The sequence below is a fragment of the Falco biarmicus genome, chromosome 11 (genome assembly GCF_023638135.1).
Source record: "Falco biarmicus isolate bFalBia1 chromosome 11, bFalBia1.pri, whole genome shotgun sequence".
In the NCBI taxonomy this organism is placed as follows: Eukaryota; Metazoa; Chordata; class Aves; order Falconiformes; family Falconidae; genus Falco; species Falco biarmicus.
The window spans coordinates 37,030,041-37,044,708 of NC_079298.1; the positions used below are offsets into that span (position 1 = coordinate 37,030,041).

Consider the following 14,668-nt stretch of genomic DNA (forward strand, 5'->3'; position numbering starts at 1 on the left):
TAGGGTTTGTAATTCTGAACCTTCTGAATTTTTTTGCATTCAAAGACAGGCGTTAGACTATTAATAAAAGATTACTGCCCAGTGTTTTGTTTTGTATTTATAGTTACAGTTTTTCGCCTTTTGTGAAACAAACTGGACTTAAAAAGATAATCCAGTGATGTTACAAAGGATGAAATAATGATCTATTGTGTAACTTGTATAGTGTATCTCTGTGGGTTTTCCAATTAGTCATTTTACCTTGGCTGTTTTTAATTATTATTTATTGTAGACTATAAATACGGCAGTTCATATAACCAACTTCAGAACTGGAGGCCTAGAAATACAGTAGGGTGTGAACAATAATGCAAAATGATAGCAAGAATGTCAGGGGCCGTTCTTTGTTGTGTCATTCATGCTGTCTTCCTTTTTCCATGAAGCACATGAATATTTCACATATCTGCATCCTCATCCTCTATTCTTCTTGACTAATTTTCAGACTGTCTGAATTTGCATTTCACATGGTAGCTGATTAGGAGATGCCGAGTGCAGCAGCGAAGCCTCAGCAGGCGGTTTCCATGGTGACCTTCAGCAGGATTTTAATGATGATACCACTAGTGATTCGTTGAAGTTGGCCTGCCTGCAGGGCTACTCCGCTGCAGCTAAGTGTGAAGTTGGATATGCGGATTCCCAGCCAAGGGGCAAATATCAAAGTCTGGCCCAGATAGAAGGTCTTAGAGTTTGGATGGGGAAAGACATTCCACCTTTTGCTTTACAGCTGTATAGTTTCTACTGTTGAAAACAGATGCAAAGCACAACATGTTGTGTTTTCTTTATTTCAAAGCAGACACGTATTTCTGCACCTTGGATAAACCGGTTATTTGCAAAACACACGTAAGTTATTTTGAAACATAATGAGAAGTCAGAGCTATGATAGGGATGAAAATAGTTACTTAAAAGAAGTAATCAGCTGTGGAGACTGTAATGGGAACGTTCTTTATGTTCTGGTATGAAGACTTGTGTCTTCAGTAAGGTACATGGAAAAATAGATATGTTAGTTATTGTGGCAAAATAAACCTTTTTTACTTGTATGAGAAAAATGGTGCTGGTGTGAACTGTATATAAAAAACCAGAAACAAGCAAGTGTTATCTGTCGTATTAGGATACTGTCCTAAACGTTTCACCTGTACTGGAAATTTAGATATCAAACCTTCAACCAGGTTGGAAGCACACTCAGTGAGCAGTAAAGATCAGGGATCACTGAACAGTAAAACCCACTTCATATTTTATAACAAAGAATTTTCTGAAAGAAAAATTTCACTGAGCGTTGATCTCTGTATCCTCCGATATGGGAGTGCAAATACCTTCATTACAAAATACAAGACAAATGCTTTTTAGAGAAGCTTTTTGTAAGTGAATAGAATGAGTTTTAAGATGTGACACACTTCTAAATTTTGAACTCTCTGTAAGACAAACCTGTTAGTAATGTATTGCATCTGTGTCATCGGAGAATAGTGTGACAGAAAGGTGTACCTTAAGATAGGTGGACAGATGGATAATTTTTTAAAAAAACCTTTGAACAGAAATCCTGATAGTCTCAGATGCATTTTCACAAACTATTGCTTCCACAGTAGTCGCAAACCAAGATTTTCAAATGTTTAACAACTTTGGATATCTCAGTTTTTGAATATTCCTTAAGAAGATCTGGTATTCAGGGTGAGTACTCAGCATTTACTGAAAGCTGTTCTGCTTTAGGGAATTTCAAAGCTGGGGCTTCCTTGCTACCCTCAATCAATACTCTTAAAATCTTGTCAGCCATTATTAGTGTGACATTGCTTTCGTGATAGGTGAAGTTTCTAAGTTTTCCCTTTGATTGGAGTGCACATCTTCTAAAGTCTATAGCCAGCCTCCTACCCAGATGTGAAGGCTGAATGAGCCAGCAAGTCCACAACGGCAGTGTTATTTTCCAGCCAAAGGTCTTGGGAATAACACTGAGAAAGGACTTCAACATCTCCTATTCAGAGTAAGAACGGTTTTGTGGGTTTTTTCTCATGCAAAATTTCCTACATGGCAATTTCAGTTTCAACCAGCTAGCAATGCAAAGTACTTGCCTGTCATATTTCTGTCTTTCCTCCCTCTTCCTGACTTGAGTGATATTTATTTCATAGCTGAAAAACCTGCTAAAGTTAAAGAAGGTGTGTCCCACTGCTCCGATGTCAGGCTAAGCTCCAGGCTAAAGACAGTCATTGCGCTAAGTGCACAGAGGAGGTTAAGAACAATAAGCAGCCAAAGAAGTTTGCAGCTTGGGGATGCAACAGGAGGTCCCTCCAGCTCAGTCGTAAGTCTCCTCTGCCTGTTGGCCAGTCTGTGCCAGATAGTAAAAAATTACTCTTGTCTTTAATGATAGTCTGACTTTTAGAATCCCAGTTCCTCTTCCCATGGTGCTGTGGGGCTCTTCTGCTACCTTGGAAACTTTAGTAAAACTAGAGGGGTTGACAAATGGATTTCAGGTTTATTGAAATGGATATTCCTGTAGAAGCTGAAGGAATAGTGCTATAACAGAGTATTAGCATCCAGCATGGTCCCAGTTTTAGTCCTGAAAACAGTTACGCAGGAAGACAGTCCTTCATCCTGTGTAACCGTTCACCTTCTCCCAAAGGTTTGCTGTTCCATAACAAGGCTCAGAATTACTCAAGGATTTTGAAATTATTCAGGAATCTGTGCTGTCATTGTGCAGCATCCCAGGCATAGTCAGCTTAGTGTTCCTGCCTTACAACTGAGATTCTGGACTGGGGAGGGGGAAGGAGATTTTTGCAGTAATAGTGGTGACCAACATTTAAATGTGAAGGCTCATAGCTGAAAGAGGTCTATTTGGTTTATTTTATTAAAACAGTGAAGGTTTGTCACTAGCTGAGCTCACCATTTGCACTATGTTGGGAACAGAATTTGAGTAAGCTGATTCAGTGACTGTCTCTTACTGTGAATGTATTCTTGTAGATCCTTTCTTGCATCCTAATAGTAGCTACATGTGTTTTGGTTTGAGTAAATAATAAGAAGCTGGAAAAAGCCACCAGTCAAGGCCCTATGTGGGTGAGTGGTTTTTGCAAGTATACTTACAGGGATTAATAGGACTTCAAGCCTTACATGTACTTTTGAGTAATGATGCCATTTTGCTACACCGTCTTTCTAAACAATGAATCTTCTTGGCCGTTTTATTGAAGCTTGGACTTACAATGTACTGTAACAAGTAACAAAGTAACTCTGAAGAAAGGCTTCCTGTTTAATGGCTTAACAAACAGTTTGAGTCTGAAATTGATTTTTAGATGATAAAGTTTGGTTTAGAAAACAAAATTAGTTACCACAGGCCAGGATTGAAAAGACATGTAGTAGTCTACTGGAGGTAAACAAATCTGCTCATGCTTTTCAAAGGTAAACTCTGAAAATCTACTTCTGCTGTTCTACCTACAGTAAAGTTATTGATACAGAGCTGGTAAAAACAGGAAAAAGAATACTTTGTTTCCCCTCTGATGATAGTTTCATAGGTTTCAATCCCTCAAGGTCTTCACTAAGACTTTTACTGTATGCACTTCTATCGAACAGATGGAAGTCTTCACAGAGAAAGATAAATGTATATGTACAAGGTTCCATGTTGTATTCTGCAGATAAATTGCCCTTGTACTTTCTTTACGAAATGTTATTTATTTGAGTCTAATTTCAAGCTTGAGGTTTTTGGATGTTCTTCAGTCTTGTCTGTTTTTTGTGCAGGCTGTTTGAGGTGTTGCATAGCAAGCTGCTCATCTCTGCTCGTACACTGTGCCTGTTGCTTATGCTGTGTCCCGCCCTGTTTCTTCTACAGGACATTGTTTTGCTTTGCACATTTGTGTTACGTGCTGGCAGTTGTTACTACTTACAGTACTTCATGATTTCCAGCGTTCTATTCTCCAGATGTTTGGGGGTTATTACAGGCTAATAGTTTTTCCTATCAGTAGTATAGTACTTTATTTATTGGCTGCCAAAATTACCATGATGGCTTTTCTAACTCCATTACTCATAATACACTTAGCATATCTAAATTTCAAATAACAAGTCTGTTACAGATTATTTTGATTTAATGTTTCTTTTCAATCCAGCAATTAGACCACTATCTTCAGAATTAATGATCCCATTTTTAAATATTAAGCCTTTCTTCCTAAAGAAGGGGAATGTCTAGTGACATAGTTTTTGTACAGGTTTTTCATATTTAATAATACATTGTGTGTAGTTTACAATGTTTCTGCAAGGGCTAAAGAGCAAAGTTTTAAACAGTGGTATACAACATTTCTTACTTAACTTCTGGGCTCCCTGTTCCTGTGCAGTTAAATTAATTTATTAAAAAGTGAAGAGTATAATTATAATTTGAAATGCTGCTTGGTCTTTTTATAAAAAGCAGGAAGGCAACCCTCTGATGGCAGGTTTGAATATGCAGTCTGTGTTCCTTTTGAATAAGCATGGTGATGAGGTCACTCGGTGTTAGTTGCAATGATTACAGCTTTTTTCAATAATCATACCTAATAATACCTGGAGGAAGAATGAACCAAATTTGACATATTGCCATCGAAGGGTGGATTGCAAGGTGTTCTTGGTGGATTCCCCCTCCCTTCCCAATGCTATAAGGAGATCCAAGAGGATTTTGCGAAGCTATTAAAAAGCACAAAGAAAGAGCTTCAGAGTTAGTGAGGTTGCTTTTGCAGAGGATGGCAAACATTTTAGTAAGTCGTCATGAAGCAGGTGACTTCAATGTTGAAAAATGCTTAGGAGATGCACACAATTTAAAACAGATGCCCCATCAGAAGGTTATCCAGATGATATATCAGTTTCTAATGTCATAACTTCTTAGGCATATCAAGGGAGGAAGAAAAACCTGCAATTGTTCTGCCAGTTTGTGAAGGCGATGAGAACATCCGAGTGATGTGGAAGCTATATGGGGTTGCTTCTGCTGAATATCTGCACTGTAGAAGGCCCAATAAATGGTGGTGTTTGTGAAAACGTGGGGTTTTCTAGTCATAGTGATTTGTTTAGTCCCAGATAGAGGCTTCTGTGAACATATTTTATTAATTATGTGCTTCTTTCCATAAAGAAAAAGAAACTCAATAATATAATCCTAAGAACAGCTACTGGGATGTAGACCAAAGGTTATTTCTTCTAGTATCGTGTCTCCAGCAGTGGGCAAGTGGAGTAACAGGGCCAGCATAATGTGATACTTTCCCAGGTTCCAGTGGCAAGTTCAGAGGTTTCCTCAAAGGTGGACTCTTCACCTTAAATAGCCCTCAGTGGGTTTATTGTTCAGTTGCTCTCTGAACGCATGTGTGTTGATTGGTAGCTTCTAGCAGCAGGAGGTTCTGCAGGTTAACTCTGTGTTGTAAGTAGAATCATTAACTCTGTGTTGTAAGTAGAATCATTAACTCTGTGTTGTAAGTAGAATCATTAACTCTGTGTTGTAAGTAGAATCATTAACTCTGTGTTGTAAGTAGAATCATTAACTCTGTGTTGTAAGTAGAATCATTAACTCTGTGTTGTAAGTAGAATCATTAACTCTGTGTTGTAAGTAGAATCATTAACTCTGTGTTGTAAGTAGAATCATTAACTCTGTGTTGTTGGAACCTGTCACAGGGCAATGCCATTTGTTGCTGGCTGACTGTCCTGCCAGGAGTAGGGGGGCAAGCAGGTCCCCATTTACCTTCTCACCGTACTGCCTTCAGCCTCTTGGAGTTCGTAGGCACAGCCCTCCAAAGGCAAAGAATTCAATTGTAAATGATATGTAATGAGACTAAATGCATGTCTCAAGTTACATTTTAAAAGGATTGGAACTTAAATCTGCTCAACAGTTTTTCGGGACAACAGTACAAAACGTAAAAATCATGGAAGCATGTTGCATACGTGCTTGCATAAAACTGTGCAGTGTGTGTTGAGTGGGGGGGACTGAGGGGGTGTTTATGCAGAATCGCTATTTGGCTATTTTTAAAATTTTTTTGCCAGTCGTATTAATTTGAGTTTGTTAATGCACAAATACTACTTTTGTAAGAAGGCCAACGATCCTGTCATGTTGTTTTCCTTTCCTAGCTGCGACAATTAGTTAATATGTGCATCAACCCGGATCCAGAGAAGCGACCAGACATAACCTATGTCTATGATGTAGCGAAACGTATGCATGCACACACTGCGAGCAGCTAAACAGACATCAGATCATGAAGAAAAGAGCAGAAATAACCAAGTATTTTTAATAAATCATCCCACCTCTTTGTTTGTGTTACACAAATGTAATTATTTGATGCTTACTGTTGTGCTTTGAATTGTAAACCATTTTATATACATGCTTTGTTTTCTGTTTATTTTTTTGTATTTTTTACTAACTTGTAGTTCTACAACAGGTTTAAATATGTAAAGTGTAACTTTAAAAGACAGCAAGAGCTATTGTGTTCCATGTTAAGTGGGTTCAAGTATGTTTTCTTTAATAACAAATTTTTATTTAGTTGGGCCTCAGTTCTAAAACACAGTTGCACTTTTGCACATGATACAGATACCAGGCTTATTATCCAGAAGCAAGATGTCTGAATCTCTCAACTTTTTAGTAATTTATAGAAAGTATGAATTAGCACAGTTAACTTTATTTTAATCTTTGTTCCAAGAGGAACATAATTATTATAGATGGTGGTTGTGTTTTATATTGAACGTGTGTTGAAGATGTTTGCAGCTCTCTGCATAAGAGTAGGCAGGTGGTAGGATTAATTCTCTGCTTGCCAAATGTGACGGGGAAAATAGATTCAGGAAAAATTGTCATGCTGAAATTTTTCTAACATGGCTTTTTATTATTCTGCCATAATGCACGTAAAACATTTGTTGGAGGTTTTCTGGGAAAATTTAAGGTGTTGATTTTGCAATCTGATAGCTTTCAATAGGCTTGTGTAGCACTGCCCTGGGGCAATAGGAATCTGCATAGTTAAGTCTTCAAAACATGCAGATGATTCTTGTTGCAAATCGGGTTCTTTTGAGGCTAATGTTTATGAGAAGGTCTGATTTAAAGGTGGGATCTTTTAAGTTACAGCTTCCCAACTGTTTATGTATATATCACTGTTTATAGATTTTTGTGTTTAAAATTTGAATCACCTTACAGTATATTTAAAAGTTAATATTTTTTTTTTAAATACAAAAACCTTTTGGAAAAGATACAGTGTGGTATGACACAAAATGTATTCTTCTTTAATACCTGGTTTTGTATACTGTATCCTGAGAATTAGTTTTATATTTAGCAAAAGTAAATTTTAGCTTTTATGTTTAAGAGAAAGTTGCCACTCCTTCATTTGGGAAATAAATATGTATGTAAAATGTCTTACAAATACTTATTAGTTGAAAAGGAAATCCAGAATACTTTTGTTAGACCTTAGTACCTTTTTGGATATGCTTAATAGTATTGTTATTGTTAAGGAAGGAAGGTGTCTTGTTTTTAAATGTGGTAAAAATGGAGAGTGGCCTGAAGCTTCTTGAGTTTCAAGACTGAACTTTTTATATAGAACTGTCAAAATTATTACCAGTGATATTGCTAAGAAGCAATTCCCTTATGTGGGCAAAAAGAAGTTAGTTCAAATAAAAGCAGCGGTAAGTACGTACACATATAGGTTCTAAATGCAGCCAGTTTCCTGCAGGCTCAGATCCTTTTTTTTTGTTTGTTTCTCTGTGCAGCTTTATTTTTTGATTTGATATAATGCTCAAAGAATAAAAATCCAGTTGTGGGGTTTGTGGAGGAAATGTTCAAGCTAGGTCAGGGAGGTTTCTGTTTTTGGTGTGTGGGGGTTTTTTTGGGGTTTTTTTTGTTTTTTTGTTGGTTTTTTTTTTAATTTTTAAATCTACAAATACTCATGTTTGGCAAAATACAGGAGTTTTTAAATAGTATGTGGCAGATCATCAGCTTGTCTTAATACACATATTTTTTTAATTTTTGTTTCCAGATTTTATAGGATGAATCCTTAGTCTTTCTCCTGGCTTCTGTGTATCTTGTAGGGCTTCAGCGGAACGATTTTAGGGAGGAGGTATTTGAGAAACCTTGGTTTGTGTTTAACAACTTCTAGATCTCATGTGTTACCTGATTATTGAATTTTAAAAATGATGGTTGTGTTCCATAACAGTAGTTCATACGTCGTAGGATGAAGTGGTTTGTATTGGAACAGGCAGCATACTACTTTTGGACTGCCAGGATTAGCTCTTAATATGCACAAATACTCAAGCCATTTTTAGCTCTTTTTTTTTTCTGAAATGTGCTAGAACATGTAAAAATAACTGAAAAAATACCCTCAGCACAGTCTAGCTATTTGTATATAATAATCTGCATAAAGTATTAAATTTTTCCTGAAAGAAACCAATAATAATTTCCTCTCTGCCCTGCCTTCGGAAGGATACATTGAGTAAAGAAATCATGAGTTAAAAGTTAGCAAATGTGCATACTTAAGCATACAAATTTTTTTATTGCTGTATTTTTCTAGTATTTATGATTAAATCTTGTGCTGAGGAAAAGAAAAAGTTGTTCCTGTTTTAAAATGAATAGTACAGATTACTCTGGTACCAAACTTTATAATTAAGAATTAACCTCATATAGGTTAATAGAACTGCTTACTTAACTGGGAACGGTAGCATCTATCTCCTAAGTAAAGCACCTAGTAACATATGAAAATGTTAAGTCTTTTATAACACTCCCATTTGTGCTATACATTTACAAAATATTTTCTTTTATAAAACACCTTTCTATTTTTTGTATGTTGTTGATCTTGACGTTTGGCACTATTTATTTTAAGCTATGGCATTATGTGTTTATTTTCTTTAAAGGAAGCGTGTTACTTTTCTAGCCAAAATGTCTGACTAGCTCCTCCTTTTATTTCAGTAATGCTTACAGGATTAACTTGCTTTGAGTGAACTATGTGCTTTGAATGACACTGCATAAAATCTTTGTCTTGTCTTGAAAGCTCCCCTGCTGTGCAGTAGTCTAATAGAAATAAAACGTACAGATATGAAATATAATATAAAAAAGAGTGTTTTTATGATATTTTTTCAAACTTCTATTATTACATATATATATATGTTACAGTAGATACTACCTATCTTGTGGACAGTGTACTGCTTCCAGTAGTTGATTATAGGTGAGTTTTCTTGACTGTAACAAAAGATAGTATATAAAAAACACCTTTTGTTGTATTTGTCAATTTTTTTTCTAAAAATCCTAGATCTGATATATTCACAATTAACCCAAAAGAGTGTTTTTATACCAAAGTTAAAAACAAATCTGAAATTATTTTCAAACCATATGAAAATATCTGAAAGGCATAAAAAGAATGAAGAGCTCCCATTATGCCCCAGTCCTGTGAGCTGTTGTTTATAGGTAGGCTGAATTTTATGTAACTTCAGAAATTTTGAGTGAACCTCATATACACACATGAATAAATAGTAATTAGTAGGGTATATAGAAATGATGTGCTCAGCTCACTTTTTATACCTCTCCTGTACGTCACTGGTTTGGTAGCAGGGAATGATGTGGGGTTTTCCCCCCCTTCTTCTGTTGCACTCTAACGATCCAGCTACCAACCGTACGAGCAGGCAATAGAAGTATGTTGACTTCTTGTAATAAGCAGAAACTTTAAAAATGTGCCAATATACTGAAAGATGAAATACAGCATTAGAAGTGTCTGAGAAGGCTGGTGTTTTATTCATGCTTAAGAAAGCCACAGAGTGAAATTCTTGACAGAAGCTTGGAAATGGAGGACTTCTTATGCCAGTGGTTCTCAGATAGCTCTGAATGGGACCTAAAGTCTCAGCGCTGTTTGTTTTCAACAATCTGTCCACTTAATCTCTGTCTGCGCTGTTACACAGTGAGATGAGAATCTTAATGGCTGGACTGGAATGCTGGTGGTGATTGCTGTATTTGATCAGGTATTTGAGCTTCTAGGAACAGGAAGTTGATGGGAGGGAGAGTCAAAGAAGGCCTTCAGGTCTTGCTTTGTGGAGAGTTAATTTAACCTGAAAGTAAAGTTGCTGAATAGCAGAGTTCAGATAACTGCTTTTTCATTATTTTTAGTACTTCTTTAACAGTCAGAAGTTTTTCCAGCCCTACCATATCCCCACGTCATCTAGCCGGTGGCAGTGCTGGTCTTCCGAATGGCTGATCGCTGCTGTGATCTGGGTGAATACCTAAACCTTGCTGGCAAGGTCGTCCCAGGGGGGGAATACCAGCACTGGGCATGCCTAGGGGGGTGTTACTTAAGTTTCTGAACATGACTCAAATACAGATTTTTAAGGTTCTTTTTCAAAGTTTATTCCCTTCCCTAAACCTTGTTCTTCAGTTGATACTTTTAAAAGATTGCTTCCCTTTCATATTCACTTGTGAAGTTCTAAGATTCCTGTCTTCCACTGGTTTTGCTTCATCTGTCCTGTTGTCTGCGCTACCCTCTTCCTGATTTGAAGTCCTCTGTGTCTAGTTTGCTTCTTTCTTTGTGCCTTTGCTAAACTCAAGCCATTTTTCTTCTCAAATTTTCTCCACTCACTGTGGGCAAGCCCTTTATTTTCCCCTGATAACTACTTAACTCCATTGTTCTTCATTCTGTTTTTCCAGCCCAACGCTTTTGATTTCTAGTTTTAGACAGATTTTCTCACTGCCTCAATCATTCCCATGACCTTGTCTTTACTAAATACTGTTCACTTTATTATACCTCATTTCTAAATTCCCTTTCTCTGATCACTACCTGCTCTCTTCCAGCTTATCTGTCTTTCTCTCTCCTCTACCCTGTCACTCACTCCTTTTGGGATCCCAAGTCTATTAACCTTTCTGACTCCTCTTCTCAGCTGCCTCCTTCCTTCATTGGCCTCACTTCCTTTGACTCACTGGTCTTTATTTTCATCGCTTTCTGCTCCTCCATACATGGTTTCTTTGGTTGCTTCTCACATTGCTATCCATTCCTATCCCTGGACGTTTTTTCTTGTAACTTCTTAATTTTCTTTCCTGCCTTTCTGAATATCTCTGAAGGGTATGACAGCACAACACAACTTTGGACTCAGCATTGCCTTACCTGTTTTAATTCTCTTTCCAAATGGACTTTTTAACCACTTTATCCCACCTTTTTTTTTTTCTTGTTGAGCTTGTTTGCATGTTTGCTGTTCATTTTAAGTTTCTCATTCATTCTTGATGCAAAATGTATCTTCAAAACCAATGTTGATTTTTACATGATGAGATCCTTTTCAAAATTGTCCTTTCTCAGAAATCTGTTTCTGAACTGGGCTTTTCTGCCTCTTTGCTATACAAGTTTTCCCCTTTTTATTTCTGTATCTTTTATGCCTGTCATTCCTTTCGTTGAATGACAACTTTCTCTTTAAATCCTCATCTTGTTTCCATCACTAGCAACCAAGTTTTTCTTTCTGAGGTCTTGAAGGGATAAGCGCTTATCATCCTAACTGGTTCTTTTTTTTTTAATATTCTTGCCCTTTATTCTCCATTTGTCATTTCCTATTGGTATGTACCTGAATATCCTCACTCCAGTTTGTTTTCAAGTTTCTGACTTTACATTTTATTTTGAATGCTCCCCAAAATCCAGTGCTTCCTTCTTCTCCCGTAGTTCTATCTCCAGATGGTTCCTTGAGTATCTAGCCACAATCTCAGACCTGTTGAGATTCAAAGATCCAGTTTTTATTCCAGAGTCCCTCCAGACTATTTTCCAGCATCCCTGACAATTTTACTTGCCTATTTTCCAGGGCCACAACCTTTCTATCTCATGACACTTCTCCCATGCCTGCATATCAAATATCTCAAAAATTATTAGTATCAGATTCCAGGCCTCTTCATTATCTGTTCTTTCTTGTCTTTTATCTTTACTGTTTTAACCTCTGTGTTGTTTTGATAACTTTTCTGCTTTCAAAGTATCAAAATCGACAAGACTGAACTGTTGGGCTTTAGCTGCTTCGTGCACTGCAGAAGGAACTCCATGAAATCATTTGTTTTGTGTTTCTAAAGAGACGAGTCCCACAGATTTCGTCTTATTTCAGGACTGTAGAGCTGGCGCAGATTCTATTGCTCGAAGTATTTTGAAAGTCCTTGAATTTTGGCCTTGATTTAATCTTCTGCTGCTTCAGATACAAGTTTTTGCCCTTCATTTCTTTGTCTTTACTGTGTGTAACTCTGTCTTGTTTCTGCACATAAAGCTAACGGTCCTGTTCTTGGTGTAGCAACTTGAATTCAGTGCATTTACTATTGCTTAAAATAATGTGCTTAAGAGCTTCACTGGCTGGATCCAGAGTGTTAGGCACAATGCTCCTCTTTGTTCCTGTCGCACACTTACACTGGCTTCTCTTGCTGCCTCTCTATCTGCCCCAACTGAAGATGCGCCATGTTACGCTGCAGGGTAGTGTTGATGCAGTTGAGGCACCTGCAAACAAGGTAACTGGTATACTTGCAGCACTACTGCAGGTTCTTATCAAGAGCAAAACGCTTATTTGTCCTGTGCATCTAGAACTGAGCTCTGTGCTGTACTGCTTCTCTGTCCATGCTACCCTAATTTCAAGCCAGACCAGCTCTGCCTGCATGGTAGACAGCAAGTTTTCTGCGTAGGTCTGACTTCACAGTTGTAGCAGCCTTTCAGCTTTGGACGACTGCATGTTTGTAGGGATTCACTGTTGATCAAATTGTCTGAACTTTGACTGCTCGTAATTATCCTCATATATATGTTGAGAAGCAAAAGTCTCCATAAAACTAAGAAGTTTGGGGAGTGTAGGATATAGAGCTGAATGTCAGATTGTTTGGTGTGTGTGGGCATACACACATTTAATCACTGTTTATTTTCACCAGAATAATACTTTTCTTTTAGAGGATCAGGTGCTTGTTGGCACTAAACGAATACTTTCAGTATTTTCAGTTTCTATGTGTATCCTTTGTTGCCAGTTTGTATCATGTCATACGATTAATTAATTTTTCTTCTATGACTGCCTTAATGATTGGTGGAGGCCTTACACCTTTTGTCTAATTGAAATGTTCTGTTCATATCAAAATAAAAAATAAATCAAGAAATTAGATGCATTGAGTCCTTCCTGATGATTGCATTTGCTTTGTGTTTAAATCCTAGCGATGGAGAGAGGTCTTGCAGTGGACAGAAACAGAGATGTTTTGGGGTTCCCTGCTCCCTCTCCACCTTCTGGCTCCTTGGTCCCTGGCTTCCCTGGGGAACGTGTTGGCAGCACAGCACTGCCAGGGTACTGAGGGCTAACAGAAACTTAAAATAAGAAAAGTAAAACGTTGATGTTATCCTGCTTACATTCCTTTGGTGTCCTGTCTCAGTGTGACTAGGAAATCTCCCATTTCAAAAAGACTAGGGAGGCCCTTGGCATTGTTGTACAGTCTTTTATTGTTCTTTACATGCTTGGCATTAAAAATCCGTTTGCTGTTACAAAGAGAATTTTAAATCATGCAAAGGGTCTTACTTTGCCCATTGGTACTCTTCTGTACGCTTTATTTGTTAGCTGTTTCTTTGATTTCAGTCATGCTGGACTGCTGTAGAGGTGATCATTAAATATGAGTATTGGATTTTCTGGTAAGGTTTTGTTGGGAGAGGGGAAGAAGGGAAGCATTCATTGATTTGTTTGAATTTGGTTGCTGATGGTGCTTCAATCAAATTGTGGAATCATTCAGGTTGGAAAGGACCTTGAGAGAGGTCTCTAGTCCAGCTCCTGCTGAGAGCAGAGTCGGGGCTGAATTCAGGCCAGGGCTCAGGGCTTCAGACAGCCGCATCTTGAAAACCTCTGGGGACAGTGGCTGGGCAGCTTCCCTGGGCAGCCTGCGTCAGCACTTGGCTTCACTGTGAGCCTGGCTTTCCTGATGTTCAGTCAGAAGCTCCTCAAATTAGGGCTGTTTGTTCTCCTGCCACTTCTCAAATGTTATTTATATTGCACAAAAGGTAAGTCAGACATTGAAACAAGCAGAGAACTTAATGTTTTATTTTCTGAAATGTGCAAAAAAAAAAAAAGTTCATGTAATACTTTTGCATCCTGTATGACATGTACATGATGATCATTTACTACTTGAGCGTAAAATAAAATTTTTGGCAGTAAAACTTGATTTAAAAGTTCTGTGATGTTTATGGCTGGATGTTCTCAGTTGTTACCTTTTAAATCTAAGAGATGTCTCCTGGCAGAACACAGCTCCGCCTCCGTGGTGAAGCCGGGACTGGGATCCTGAACACGACTTCAGTTTCTGCCTTCTGGAGCCTGCGGTGAGGGAGGTAGCTCACCACTGGGGTGGGATGGGAAGGAAGAGAACGTGCATCGTGATAGCTGGTGGGTGCGGGAACTCCTACTTCTACTTCCGTGTGCTGGTGGAAACTTGCCTAGAGAGATTTATCAACACCGGGATTTGAGGTTGCAAATGATGTAGGGAGGGGTGGTAGCAATTTTCAGAGCAGTGGTTGGTTTTGGTTAATTTTCCCGTGTGTCAAATGAGAACTCAAAGTCTGCAACTTCTGATCACAGATTTCTTGGAAGTGAATAGAGGATATGGCAAATGGGTTCGGTTCCAAATTCAACGGAAATTCTGTCTTCTGAAGCAGTTTCCTTAAACGAAGAATAATTTCTTGATCTTATAAAAGTCATTTCAGTTACCTGTCTGGCAGGGTGGTGGTGGCTCTGTATCGTTGTT

At 37.9% G+C, this 14,668-nt stretch overlaps 1 protein-coding gene and 1 long non-coding RNA gene across 9 annotated transcripts in view; one reads left to right on the forward strand and one right to left on the reverse strand.

The window, feature by feature from the left end:
* The window catches only part of NEK7 (NIMA related kinase 7), a 75,154-nt gene extending 62,101 nt beyond the window's left edge, over positions 1-13,053 (forward strand). For 4 of the 8 annotated variants that reach the window (XR_008824581.1, XM_056355449.1, XM_056355450.1 and 1 more), the window contains one exon: positions 6,076-13,053. Coding sequence is in view for 4 of the 8 variants with exons in the window: in XM_056355449.1 (XP_056211424.1) it covers positions 6,076-6,186 (111 nt within the window). In the remaining 4 variants the exon portion in view is untranslated. Of the gene's footprint in view, positions 1-475; positions 2,315-6,075 lie in introns of those variants that run through there. The other 4 variants (XR_008824582.1, XM_056355453.1, XR_008824576.1 and 1 more) reach the window with 3 other exon arrangements.
* LOC130156728 (uncharacterized) lies at positions 4,595-6,069 on the reverse strand. Its single transcript, XR_008824584.1, has 2 exons — positions 5,601-6,069; positions 4,595-5,443 (listed from the first exon to the last, which is right to left on the reverse strand). It is a non-coding gene; the product is annotated as an uncharacterized LOC130156728 (long non-coding RNA).
* Positions 13,054-14,668: the final 1,615 nt, after the last annotated feature.